General features: G+C 37.3%; 1 protein-coding gene across 3 annotated transcripts in view; it reads right to left on the reverse strand.

Moving 5' to 3' along the window:
* Nucleotides 1-12946, reverse strand: part of KANSL1 (KAT8 regulatory NSL complex subunit 1) — a 164330-nt gene that overhangs the window by 114842 nt on the left and 36542 nt on the right. For all 3 annotated transcript variants that reach the window (XM_074343409.1, XM_074343410.1, XM_074343407.1), the window contains one exon: nt 8061-9432. In XM_074343409.1, the coding sequence (XP_074199510.1) occupies nt 8061-9349 (1289 nt within the window). In that variant the 5' untranslated portion in view covers nt 9350-9432. The remainder of the gene's footprint in view (nt 1-8060; nt 9433-12946) is intronic.

Here is a 12946-nt window from a genome sequence, read left to right on the forward strand (position 1 = left end):
CTGGTAAAGGCCTTTGTCTTCATTCTCACTATACCCCATCCTCAGGGTCCATACTGTGTAATCTTACTTTCAGATTTCTTCACTGCCACAAGTGGAACACGATAAAAGAAAAAAGATTAAAAAACAAACAACAAAAAAAAACCAGTTACACACAGGCACACACACTGGCACCAAGTTGCCTCATGACGGAAACAAGTGAGCAGACCGCTGCAGCTCTGCCATTAACTCCCTTGTGGGACCCAGTCTGCAGACTCCCCAAGGAAACACAGGCAGCCTGAGCTACACAGAGGGTTGCCTGGCTGCTCAACATACCTCAGCAAAACAGACAGTACCGTTAACAGTGACAAAGGCCTTTGCCATCCTGGCCAGGGTCTCCTCGTTACAAAACAAACAACAATTTTCAAAAAAGATAATCCAGATTTTGTAAGTGACGAATTTAAACCTAGGAGGATTAAAAGACAAAACTAATATTAACAATTCTCAACAGTAGTCCAAAATTGTTTCTACTGTATTGCTCCCTCTTTAGAACTAATCCCACAAATGCTAAGAAAAGTAGTAACCTCTGGTTCATCCTTCAGGTTTTCTGGTGATTTTCAAATGTTCATGATAAACCTTATACTCAGACAATGAAATGACACAAATTCATGTATGTGGGCTGAAAACCAATCAGAATAGTCTTCAATTTCTATTTCATGTCTTTCAAGTTCTTATAGTAACCAGATTTACCAGATTTCATGATGAAAATACTTTAACAAATACTAAGTACATGCTTAGAACTCATCAGCTTTAAGCACAGGGAAGGCTAAAGGAGAAAACATAAAATACTTTCGTATCTTAAAAGATTTTTTTCCAGCAACTAAGGAAATAAGAGGATTTTTCCACATAAGTTAAAATATAAATCATTCCTTTAGAATGTCAAAAATGTTTATTTTACCCATTTAATGATAAAATAAGAAACAAGTCACTTCCCTAGATTATTTTAGTAGAAAGAAACTATGTAACCTTCCCACCATCCCTCATGGTCAATATCATGCCCATACTGTGCCATCAGAGGCATCTAAAGAGCTACATGCCTTCAGGGTGTTTCATTTCTCCAAAAAGAATCTTCTTTCTGCTCCTCCTCAAAACAGTTGCAGGAGAAAAACAGTAGAAAGTGCAGTAAGGAAGAACTAGCTTTTATCTTCACCATGACCTCAAGAAAATCATTTAACATATGTATCTACAGTCCTGAGTCTCAAAGGTAAATGAAGACATCACCTTAATATCAATGTTTTAAAGATTTACCAAATACAAACCACCTAACATATAGAAGGTATGATCAGTATGTATTAATTCCCGTTTCCTTCTCTTAAAAAAAAAATCATTCCAACCACTTCCTTAGATGCTATGTCTACCCTAGCAAAATGCCCCACCCAACACATCCAACTTACATTCCATGAAAGAAATGAGTAATGGTACTGCAAAAGTTAAAAGGTACATTTGGTATAACTTTCCTCAAAATATATTACCAAATTACTTAATATTACTTAAGTTTATTGAATATAATAAAGTTAAGTGTCATATTTTACATGATGTTTGGTAGATCTCATCAACCAAATCTAAAGGACAATTTGATTCATTTCCACTAAAATAGCTAGTTTATGCCCAGGCTGTGGATAAACAGAGTTGGCCCTCCCAACACCCAGTTTTCCAACCAAGACTGGTTGAATCCACAGATATAGAGGGCTGACTGTACTCATTGTTCTAGGCCATTTTATACAAGGAATCTGAGCATCCTTGGATTTTGGTATCTGCAGGGATTAACCCCATGCAGATACCGAGGGACAGCTATACCCTGATTACTTATTAGTTCTGTGGCATTAAGCAAGTTATCTCAACTTTTCATTTCTCAGTCTGAGTCTGTAAAACTAAGATAATCTCTACCTTACTGTACGGTGAGGATTAAATAAATTAATGCATAGAAAGCATTTACAACACTATCAACCTCAAAATATTCAACATTATGCTATTATTTTTTTCCCTATCAACATATCTCAAATTATGTTATCCGATTAGACAAAGTTGGTTTAAAATGTTTCCTAGCTCAACCAAATCAGTTCAGTCAAAATCTTCCTGGGCTCTGTAATCACCCAGGTTTCAGACGAATTGAATTCCAACAGTACTCAGTTCTATCTTACCAGGAAGCATCTCTCAAGTACCACAAGAACACATAGAAAACAAAGATTAAAGGGTGAACAAGAAAATGGGTACATATATAAATGTAGTCAACTCCTTCGTCTCTGTTTAAGTCCATTTCCTGATTTTTAACAGTTGCTGGAACTTAAAAAGAATATAGAAACCTTCATTTTTAAGACACTAGGTACAGAACATGGACCCTCATGAGCTACATAGGTTATTTTGCAAGCTGTGTTCTTACAGTCATCCAAGCTTGAAACTTCAATCATCTATGATGATCCTTCTTTCACTGCCCCATACAACCTTTGTTATTAAGTCCCATTAAATCTGGTTCTGCACCATCTCTGGAATTTTCTTTTCCTTTTCACATTACATTTATTACACTTACCTATTTACATTTCATTTATTACACTTTATTACTAGATTTCGAAAGTATCCCCACTCTAGCCACAAAAGCCCCATGCCTTTCAGCCTCTGTCCTCTCTGTGTATGCTATGTCTTCTACCTGTACTGACATACCCCACTGGGCCACAACCAAAAGAAAACCTTGTATCAAAATCATAGTCATCCTTTAAGGCTCATTTCTAATATCCTTTCTTTCCATTTCCAGCAACCAGCTGTGATCTCTTCCTATTTCATTTGTATCACCCAGCATTTACCATATATTACTATATGCCATGCACTGTTCTTAATCTTTATCTTATGTTGCCAACACACATCAAAACTATATAAATTTGATAGTTTATTCACCTATGGCATCTCATGTCTTACACATTTGCTCATTCAATAAGTACTTATTATATGATCATTTTAAAAGAGTACAGTTGACCTCAGAACAGCACGGTTTTAAACTCTGCACGCCCACTTACCATGTTGTTTTTTTCCAACAGTAAATACAGTCAGCGGTTGGTTGAATCCACAGATACTGAGGGCTGACTATAAGTTATACATTGATTTTCAACTGCACAGAGGGTGGGCGCCCCAGCCCCTGTACTGTTCAAGAGTCAACTGTACTTCACTCAATTTTAGAGAATGAAAACACCAGTCACAAGGCAACAGAAAACATTTGAAGCAACTAGATCTGCAGCCATGAGTAGCCCCCAAATTCTTGCTGCCTAACTTCCTTCCTTCAGAATCACATAAGAAGCACCAAGAATAATTCTCACTATCTACATAACTTCTTAGAAAAAAGAGAGGGAGGGGAAAAGGAAGCGGGAGAAAATACATAAGTTCCTATTTCTGCCACTGGATGTCATATGCAGGCTAGCAGGAAAAAACATCAAGCGTTAAATCAAAGGTGATCAGGTTAAATTAGACAAAGGTGTTTGGAAAATGAAGGTTTACTCAGCTGGGAAGTAAGTTCTCTAAGACATATATACCCCACATGCTAAGATAGACAATAATCATTTTAACGGATTAGGGAGGTGGGGAGGTTGTAAGGTACTAAAAGAATCAAAAAGCTCGAAGTCACCAAGTCAAGAAAACCATTTTGTTTTGATGTACAACAGTGACTTACAGGACTTTTGCCTCAGCTTCCTCAAATCCAAAAATAACAGTGCTGAGTATAGCTCCATCAATGTTATTTAAAGATAGAGTTGTCACAATTCAAAGTAGTTTGAATCCTAGAGATCAATTTCCTCATTTTTATTAGAAAAGTGGTTACATAATTAGCCCTACAGCTAGTCTGTAGCACAGAGGGGTTAAACATTAGGCCTCCGAGTTAATATTGCTCTCATTCCATCATTCTGTAAAAGAATAAGGAACAGGAAAAGAAGGACAAATCAAGTTGATAGCCACCTCTGGCAACATCATCTATGTATACTTAATAAATTCAAGTTAAGAGCTGTATCACAAAGCATTCCACAGTATCTAAAAAGCAAACCCTACAAACACACTAGCAATTCATTATACCTTAAAGTATTCACGAACAACTCTAAGAGGGTGAATTCCCTGGAAACAAAGGAAAGTCACTGCAATCAAGACAATCCAAAATTCAAGTAACTTCTCTAGTGTCACTACTGAGAATCCAGTTTATTTTTACTCAATCCTGATCTGGACCAGACTACAGGAGGCTATCAGACAAATAATACATAGGTTAGAATAAATTAAACCAAAAATAAAAATATGAAAATAAAACAAGAATGAGGCTTTGGAAAAAAGTACAACAATAAGACCTACAAGCTTGGCCCTAAACTTCCAAAAGCCAACTGAAAAATGGAAACCTAGTGAACAACACAAATTATAACAGCCAGGTAGTAAAAATAGACTTAAAATCTTAGGAAAAAAATGCAATTATTCTTGGTTGCATAGCTTTGCCTCAAAGTCCTTATAAAGAAGGTATTATGTAATATAAATATATATTTAATATATATAAAACAACATATATTCCAGTAGTCTCAATGAAACGTTTTATGGAATCATTTCTATAGTGATCCTCAAGACAAGCTTATAGTAACAGTTTATGGAGGGGGGGAAATATATATATATACACACACATATATGTCCAGGTACCCAGAACACTGATGATCTAAGAACACATTTAAGAAAATATCTGGCAAAAAATATTTTCTTATCGACAAGTACTTACTATGGAAGTTCATAAACACACGGGCCAAGAAAATGAAAATTTAGCAAAATTAGGCATGGGTCCAGGAATTCATACCAAAACAGCAGAACAAAACCCTTAGAGGGTAAAGAGGAGGAATATAAAGAAAAACTGAAGTGAAGAGAATGTGGGCACACAAGCACACACTCATCAGTTCTATTACATACATGCGAAATAACTAAATGCTTTTATTTCTACTTCTGCAATTAAGAAATAAACATTGAGATATTTATTGAAACATACAGCTTCCTTCCTAGTTCCTCGATCAAGGAGATGATGTTTAAATTCCTGTTCCTTCCACAGTGATGTTACTAAACAATGGTATAGGTCAAACTCAACATGGTGCAGAATTTTCAAAGAAGTAGTTACATGTACTGAGACAGGAAGATATACATAACATTTCTGGATGCTTTTCCAAAAAGAGCTTAAAATAAAAAGATGTAAGTTTTAAACTAAATAAAATCATAACAAAAAATTAATAAAGGAAAAGCAAAGAACTGTGCTAGCACGTCTCATTCAGCAATGTAGAATTTACCAACAGTAAAATAATACAATGATAAACTTAATTTGTCAAAATTCAACAACATACAAAAATCATTCTACTACTACTATGCATGTGCCTGGGACTTATGGATGATTGTTTTCCCTTTTGGAAAAAAGGTAGGAAAGAAGGAAAAACGTAAGTTAATTCTTGATGAAAGCTTGTAATTTTCACAAAACCATCCACTTGTAATTTAAGCAACATCATTTGAAAACAATTCGTCTCCCCTACTAAATATTTTCCCAGACAAAATCTGGTTACTTTATTTCAGACAGAAGTACTTCAGCAAAGGATTGTAATATTAGACAGGCTACTGGAAAGTAAAAAATTTGAAATACACCAGCTGGATCAAGCTCCTGAAGAGTGAACTAACTTCTTATTCTAGGACTCTTAAGAATTATAATTGTGGTTATGAGATTTGGGAGGGACTATTAAATCACAAAGAAAAGGCTTCTCAGCACCCAAAGAACAATATTCCCCTACTTTTTTTTCTTTTTTAATCAAACCAATGCCTCCACTCTCATTGGTCAATTGCCAAAAATCTTTAAAAATACTAAGAAGGTCAACAAACACCTGGCTGAATACCAGCCTTAGAAGTCAATCTGGTGACTCTGCATTTAAAAAGTATTCATATCAGTGGTTTTAATTTAAATTCAAGTATATTTACTTGGCAGTACTTTTAGTGTCCAAACTGTCCTTACTTTAATATGATCTGAAGCATGGAAATTCAACTTTTTAAAGCATTATTTAGTTAACTTCATTGTAAGAGGATTCAACTGATTCCAAAAAGTTTCCTAAAATGATCCCTTAGCTGTCGTCATAATTCACACCCTTCCAATCAACAAACCATTACGTGAGAAGAAATGCCCAAAATCAAGTGAGTGAATGACTAAGAGGTCTTTTCAAATCACTAGATTACCCCATGAAGTAAGAGAAGTTCTTTCCTAGGTATTTTGATTTCACTAGGTTGGAACAGTTACCCACAGCATTATCAAAACTTTGAAATGTTTTCAATACAATGTATCCTGAAAACAGTAAGCTTATAGATTCTAAGTGTTTTTCTTCCTCAAACACACAAAATAAGTACATGAAACTTAAAATGCTTCAACTACAGTATGTTACACAAAATTACTCTTTAACACAAAATATTCAGCTGTTAACCAAGATTTCTTAAAACAGTGGTATGCAGCAAAGTCTGCGGGGGGTGGCAAGCTGATTTACGCTACTAATCCATTTAAGGAAAGATAACTATTACAGCAGTAGCAAGGCTCTGAAATATATTTGCTTTAGATCTGAATATAGAAGTGGACTCTTGCAGGGAGGGTATATAGCTCAAGCAGTAGAGCACATGATTAGCATGCACAAGGTCCTGGGTTCAACCCCCAGTACCTCCTCCAAATATAAATAAATAAATAAACCCAATTACCTCCCCTTCATTTAAAAAAAAAAAAAAGGTGGACTCTTCAGCACAGTAAACTGACAAATGGTAATGAAACTTGGTCTAGAAGGAAAAAACACGGCAAAATTATCCAGACTTTTTCCCTCAAAATAGAAACATAAACCAAAATTTCATACTCCAATATACAGTGTTATCCATGTGGATAATATAAATAAAACTGAGAAAAGAGGAAATTTATTTATGCTTAAAGCATAGCTGTCTCAGCAAAGCCTCCAGTGAAAATCTGAGTCACGTTTTTACTACAGGCAAGAGAAAGCCAATTACTCCAACATATCCACCGATTTCAGCCTTCTCTAGTAATCCAACCTTGACAATATCCCTACTCAAAGAGGAAATGAAAGAGGATCTACTAATTACCTCTCCTGTCCCTCTTTTCCAACATCTCATGTTCCCCTCTCTCATAAGCCCAGATAAATGCAGAATGATTTCTCTTTAAGGAGAGATACTGTACTTCCTTGTTTACTGTAAGGAGCTGAATGCAGGATTAGGAGGCAAGAACAAGAGTAAAGCATCTCTGATTCAACCAGGCCCACGTGGAGTGCCACATAAAGCTTATGGAGAAATTTCCTCAAACCAGCAGATTTTGAAAAACCAATAAGAATTCATCCCAAATATGTCAATACATTTAATTTAGCTGAGAGAAAATAAAATCCAAATCTGATAAGGACGGTTTCTTTTAGGAAGAGAATTAGGTTGTGAAAGCAAATTGTGCTTGGAGACAATCTATAAAGTACTCTGAAGCATTTTCTGATTTTTAGTCCTTAAAATGTAAGGAAATCTCAACAGTTAAAACTGAAGATTGGGTACATTCTCTGCTGAAAGCTCAATTAAAAGCAACTATAAATTCCAGTGAACATAATTAGGTCAACTAAACTTTCGTCCCCACTTACTAGAAACAACAAAATCTTAAGTCAAACCTTAGAAACTTACAAAAATATCCTACATACAGCTTGAAAAGAAATATAATTATCCACTCTGAAAGAAGTATGGGTACAGTTTTACAAATTGGATGTCTTCTAGTTTTTTCTTAATAAGATTTCAATGGGAAGTTAGCAGCTTTTAGCCTACAGCAACATAACAACATTATACCAAAACTATCTTCCATTTCTTTACTAGCAGGTATATATGCACTCACCTACCTAAAATCAGAAAAAGATAAATAGAACCTAGGGATCTAGATACAAAGAAGTCCCCCCTTCCCATGATGGGAATACACCAAGTCTTTCACCCTTGTCCGAACATTCCTCAAGAATGACATTATGCATGGTTCTTCTACTCACAGGGGTACGTGGCGCTGCTCAGGGTCAGCTCTGGTGAGTTCTTCCTCTTCAATATCAGACTCTCCTCCTGAACTACTGTCAGTGACATCCGAATCAAATGCTCGTTCACTGCACCTCAGATTGGCTATACCACTGGCTGTAAATCTCTCCAATTCTTCTGAAATTGAATCACTTTTCAGGAAGCTGTTAAGTCCCTCTGAACTGGTGGTCTCACTGGCAGCTTTTCTCAACGCAGCTTCAGCCTTTCGAGTCAGCATCAACTGGGTCCGGGGCCTCAAGGATTCCAAGTTTGGCAGTTTGCTCAAAGTTTTCTCTAAAAACCCACCTAGCTGATGCTGTATATGCCTCTCCACCTGCTTGGCTTGCACAACCTGTAAGCGCTTCTGTAACCTGCGGGCGCGGCTCTCAATATCAGCCTGCCGTCGCAGTAAAGCTGTTATCCTTGTGTCAGAATCTAAAGCACTGAAAAGAATGGAAGACAGGGGAGACTTTTTACCCTCTAACTTGACATCCCCCAAGTTAGAACTGGAGTCTGTGTCAGGTGATAACCTACTGCTTCCTTGAAGTGCCGGCTGTTCCATGGAATTTACAGAAGATTTGTTTGCAGTGCTATTATTGCTAAATATAGTTGTGTGTTCTACATCAAGGCTTCTATGTGGAAGAGTGCAATTGGTCAAACCCCCCTTCAAGTCCCCAGATTCAGATGCCACCACTTCACCCCCCTGAAGAGAAGATGAAGTGAGAGCTCTTTTCCCCCCATTAAGGGGACTGGAATTGTCATGATCAGAATGTGTTGAACTTTTAGTCAATTTCTTTGCCAACCCATTTACAGGTGCCTGTGGCAAAGCGGTCTGACCACTTGTATTCATGGTTCTAAGATTTTCTAAGGAAAACTCCAAAACTGGCTGTCTCCCCAACAGCTCAGCTCGGAGTTCATAGGACTGAGATAAGAGAGGGTGAGATTTAAGGACTGTCTGCTTGCTGAAGACACCTTGCAATTTCAATGACTCCTTCGAGGGAACAGATGTTACATCGGAGCAGAGATAAGATGCCACCAGTGGTTGCAGCTTTCCCAAGTCTTCCTTGGTAGGATTATTTCGGAAGTCTAGACTGGGATCCTCTGTAGCAATGGCTTTTCTTTTGGTTCCGTTGGCAGCAATAAGGATGTTGGCGTTGCCGTTATTTTCGGCACTGCCAGGGGACAAAGTGGAGGATGGGGGAGCCAGTTTGAACCGGATATGGTGTGCTTCAGCGGCTGCGTCAGTGAGAGCGGGCGCCATCGCAGCCATTCAGCACAGAGAGACAGGAAGTCCAGCCTCTCCCGGTGCCGAGGCCAGCTCCACAGCCCCTTACTGCCTCCCCAGAGAACAGACTAGAAGAGAAAGAAGAAAAAGAAGTTAGAAATACAAGCACATTAGAAAACAACACACATGTTTTTAATACAAACACTATTTGAGGCTGTTATCCAAACTCTGCCTCCAGAAAGAAAACACTCAAACCCTTCTGGACACCCTGAATATCCTTTCATGAGGGGGGAGGGGGAGGGTGTTGAAGCGGGGCCACAATCCCTGCACTAGAGAAAGAATTCAATCCTTTTTCGTCACTTGTACCATAAATTGTAGCCACAGATTGTTAGTTAAGTCATCTGCATTTAAAAGAAAAATCTCTTTAAAACTTCTTGAAATAAGTGGATTTAAAGCAAATGTATCAAACTAAACACTCAGCAATTAAACAGAAAATAATTCGTAAGGAACTCCATCCCTACCAAAAGTTTGTATGCCAAATGTCATAGGTCTGTATATTTTCCTGGCCAAAAACCCAGTGTTCATCAGCTTCCCACCTCTCTGCAAGACAGATTATACTAAAGCTTAACTGTATCACACCTGCAATACCAGTCTGCTTCATCAATTTTCTCTTCTTTCACTGTCCTCAACACAGCCCACCTCTCAAATTAACTGCCTAATCAATATGTCTCTTTCCCTTTACTCCATAACTTCTTGAAAGAATAGTTATAAATAGCTGCCTCTGCACTTTTCAGTCTTCTATAATCTAGCTTCTACTCCTACTGTTCTGGCAAAGGTTACCAGTAATCTCATTATCAAATCTCATGGTCAAGTCTCAGTCCTCATTCTATCTGACTTCCCTGAAGCATTAGGTAGTGCTGACCACCCCCATTCTTAGAATTCTCCTTTCCTGATGTCCTTCACAGCAAGGTCCCTTCTGTCCTCTTCTCTCTCAACTCACTTCCTTGACAATAAGGAAGTGGCATAGTAAGGCCTTCTAGTGCTCAGAAAAACTTGCTGAGTTACACCTATCAAGATTCCCACCTTTATTTTCCTCAAGCCCCTTGAAACTCAAAATTAACATTCTTCCAACTACTGACTCCTCACCCTGTTCTATCAACTCAGGTAATGGTATTGCTTTCATTTAGTAACCCAAACTAAAAACCTCAGCCATTTGCCTCTTCTTTATCCCCTTTGATTTATCTGGTCTGAGAGTAAAAGAAAATCTCTGTAGAGAACTAAGTCAGCTCTTCCTAAAGTGTGACCTCGGGACTTCTTGGGAGCTCAGAGACCATTTTAGGGGCCTGCAAGATAGAAGCTATTTTCATAATAATATTAAATGTTATTTGCCTTTTGTTTCTCACAGTATTGACATTTGCAATGAGAGTGCAAAAACAAATCTGAGCAAAACTGCTGGTACCTTAGCACAAATCAGGGCAGAAGCACCGAACAGTCATTTGGTTATTGTATTCTCTACTCATTCACAGCTTTAAAAAAAAAAAAGTGCCAATGACCTCTGATATCCTTGATGAAATAATAAAATTATGAATTGTATTAAATTTCCACTCATTGAGTCCTGAGTATATGCATATAAGTGTCTATGTGTGTGTGTGTATGATGAAAGGGAAGTACACATAAAGCACTTCTGCTGCTTTAAGAAATCTAAGAAAAAGCATTAGTACAACTGAGTTGCAAGTTGAACTAGAAGCTTTTTCATGGAACATCATTTTTACTTGGCAGAACTGACAAACTATAGTTATTCAGACTTGAGTAGTTAGCAGACATTTTCTCAAAAATGAACAAAGTGAACCTGTCATTCAAGGAAAACCAATGATGATGTTGGTTGCCAATAATAAAATCTGAGTTTTCAAGCAAAAATTAGTATTTTGAAAACTTGTATCCACCACCATGAGCTTGAACATTTCCCCAATAACTAAGCCAATTCTGGTTAGGTTACTGCTGATATTAATGAATGAGAATTTGATATCACATAATGAAATGTGTCAACATTTGGAAGATCTGCATAACTCAGTGAACTACCAAATGATCAAGGCTCATTAGAAACTAGAGCATGGGTAAAAGTAAGTGCAAGACAGGCCAATGGATTTTAATGTAACAGAGTATGAAAAGTTCCCTGATACAGTTTTAGATTCCACAGTGCAACTAACCTTAATGAAACCACTAGTTGTCAAGTCTGGGTACAGTGTCAAAGAATATCCACAACTTATCTGAAAAGGTCATTAAAATACTTCTCTCTTTTCCAAACTACACATCTGCATGAGGGCAGACTTTCTTTATATACTCCCCAAACAACATCACAATAGAATGATCACAGAAGCTGATAAGAGAACCCAGCTGTTTTTTTATTAATCCAGACATTAGATTTGCAAAAGTGTAACATAATGCCACTCACTAATTTTTTTGTTCTGCTAAGAAGCTTTTTTCATAATATGTACCAATACACTTAGAGGTCAAATCTGTCTATTGCTCTACCTAACTGCCAAAAGTTTCATTCTAAGATTATATTTTAATGTTCATTAAACTGGATTTTCTGGGGATTACAGAATTTTATCCTTATGGACTTTCTGGCAAACAGCACTCCATGTGACCACTGTTTCATGTCCACTTTTCCTGTCTGATTTTAAATTTAAAAATAATTCCTAATATAATATAGCTGTGTTACATTGACAAACCCATGTAAGTTGTTTATTCAGAATACCTTGTCAATTTTATAGCAGGCAAAGCATTTTCTCCCATAAACAAAAATCACTATCTGATCTGTCCCACCAATCAATATCCTCCTTTTGAGTTGGTATCAATACATAGCTGATACAAGCAATGCAAGGAGGAATTATCAATGCCAGATGATTAATACAACATGTGAGAGGAGAACCTGTACACTACGACTCGAAAGCACTACAGTAATTCTCAGCAATGGCAGGAAACAGCCTCCCTCTGGGGACCCCAGCAAGGACACAGATGTTACACAGTTTCCCCAAAACTTACTCAGGAAAACCCATGCTCACCCAGCACACATAAAAAGAAGGACATAATTAACATTACACCACAGAAGGTACTCAGTCAACATTCCAAAGTTATTTTAGAATTATTCAGTTCTTTAAAATTCACAACTTAAAGAAAAATCTGCTGGCTCAAATCTCATCTCTTGCAAGATTTCTCTGACCCTCTGAAAGCACATCTGTGAACTTGACATTAATCATATACATCTCAAAGACAAAGTTTATTTTGTTTACATACTCTCCTTGGTCTCAATATCCCCACAGGACGCACTGCAAAGAGTAGTTACTAAAACAATCATCTAAATAAGTAGGGAGGGGGAAAAAGCGACCTCTTCAGAAGAAATTCCATTCTGCACTCCTAAATCTCCCACTCCTTTATCTGTTCAAAAACAAAAACCCTATACCCCTCTCACTTCACTGACTTGAAAAGATGTGCTGAGATTCAATTTTATACCCAAAGATACCCACAGATAAGGGGAGCAGGTCCAGATGCACATCGTGGCTCCAAACTTATTTAAATTATTTAACTATTCTGTTCCCTTAATTTTCTTAGCTGCAAATAACAGAGTCGATCTCAGAGGGC

Source organism: Camelus bactrianus, chromosome 16 (genome assembly GCF_048773025.1).
Source record: "Camelus bactrianus isolate YW-2024 breed Bactrian camel chromosome 16, ASM4877302v1, whole genome shotgun sequence".
Classification (NCBI taxonomy): Eukaryota; Metazoa; Chordata; class Mammalia; order Artiodactyla; family Camelidae; genus Camelus; species Camelus bactrianus.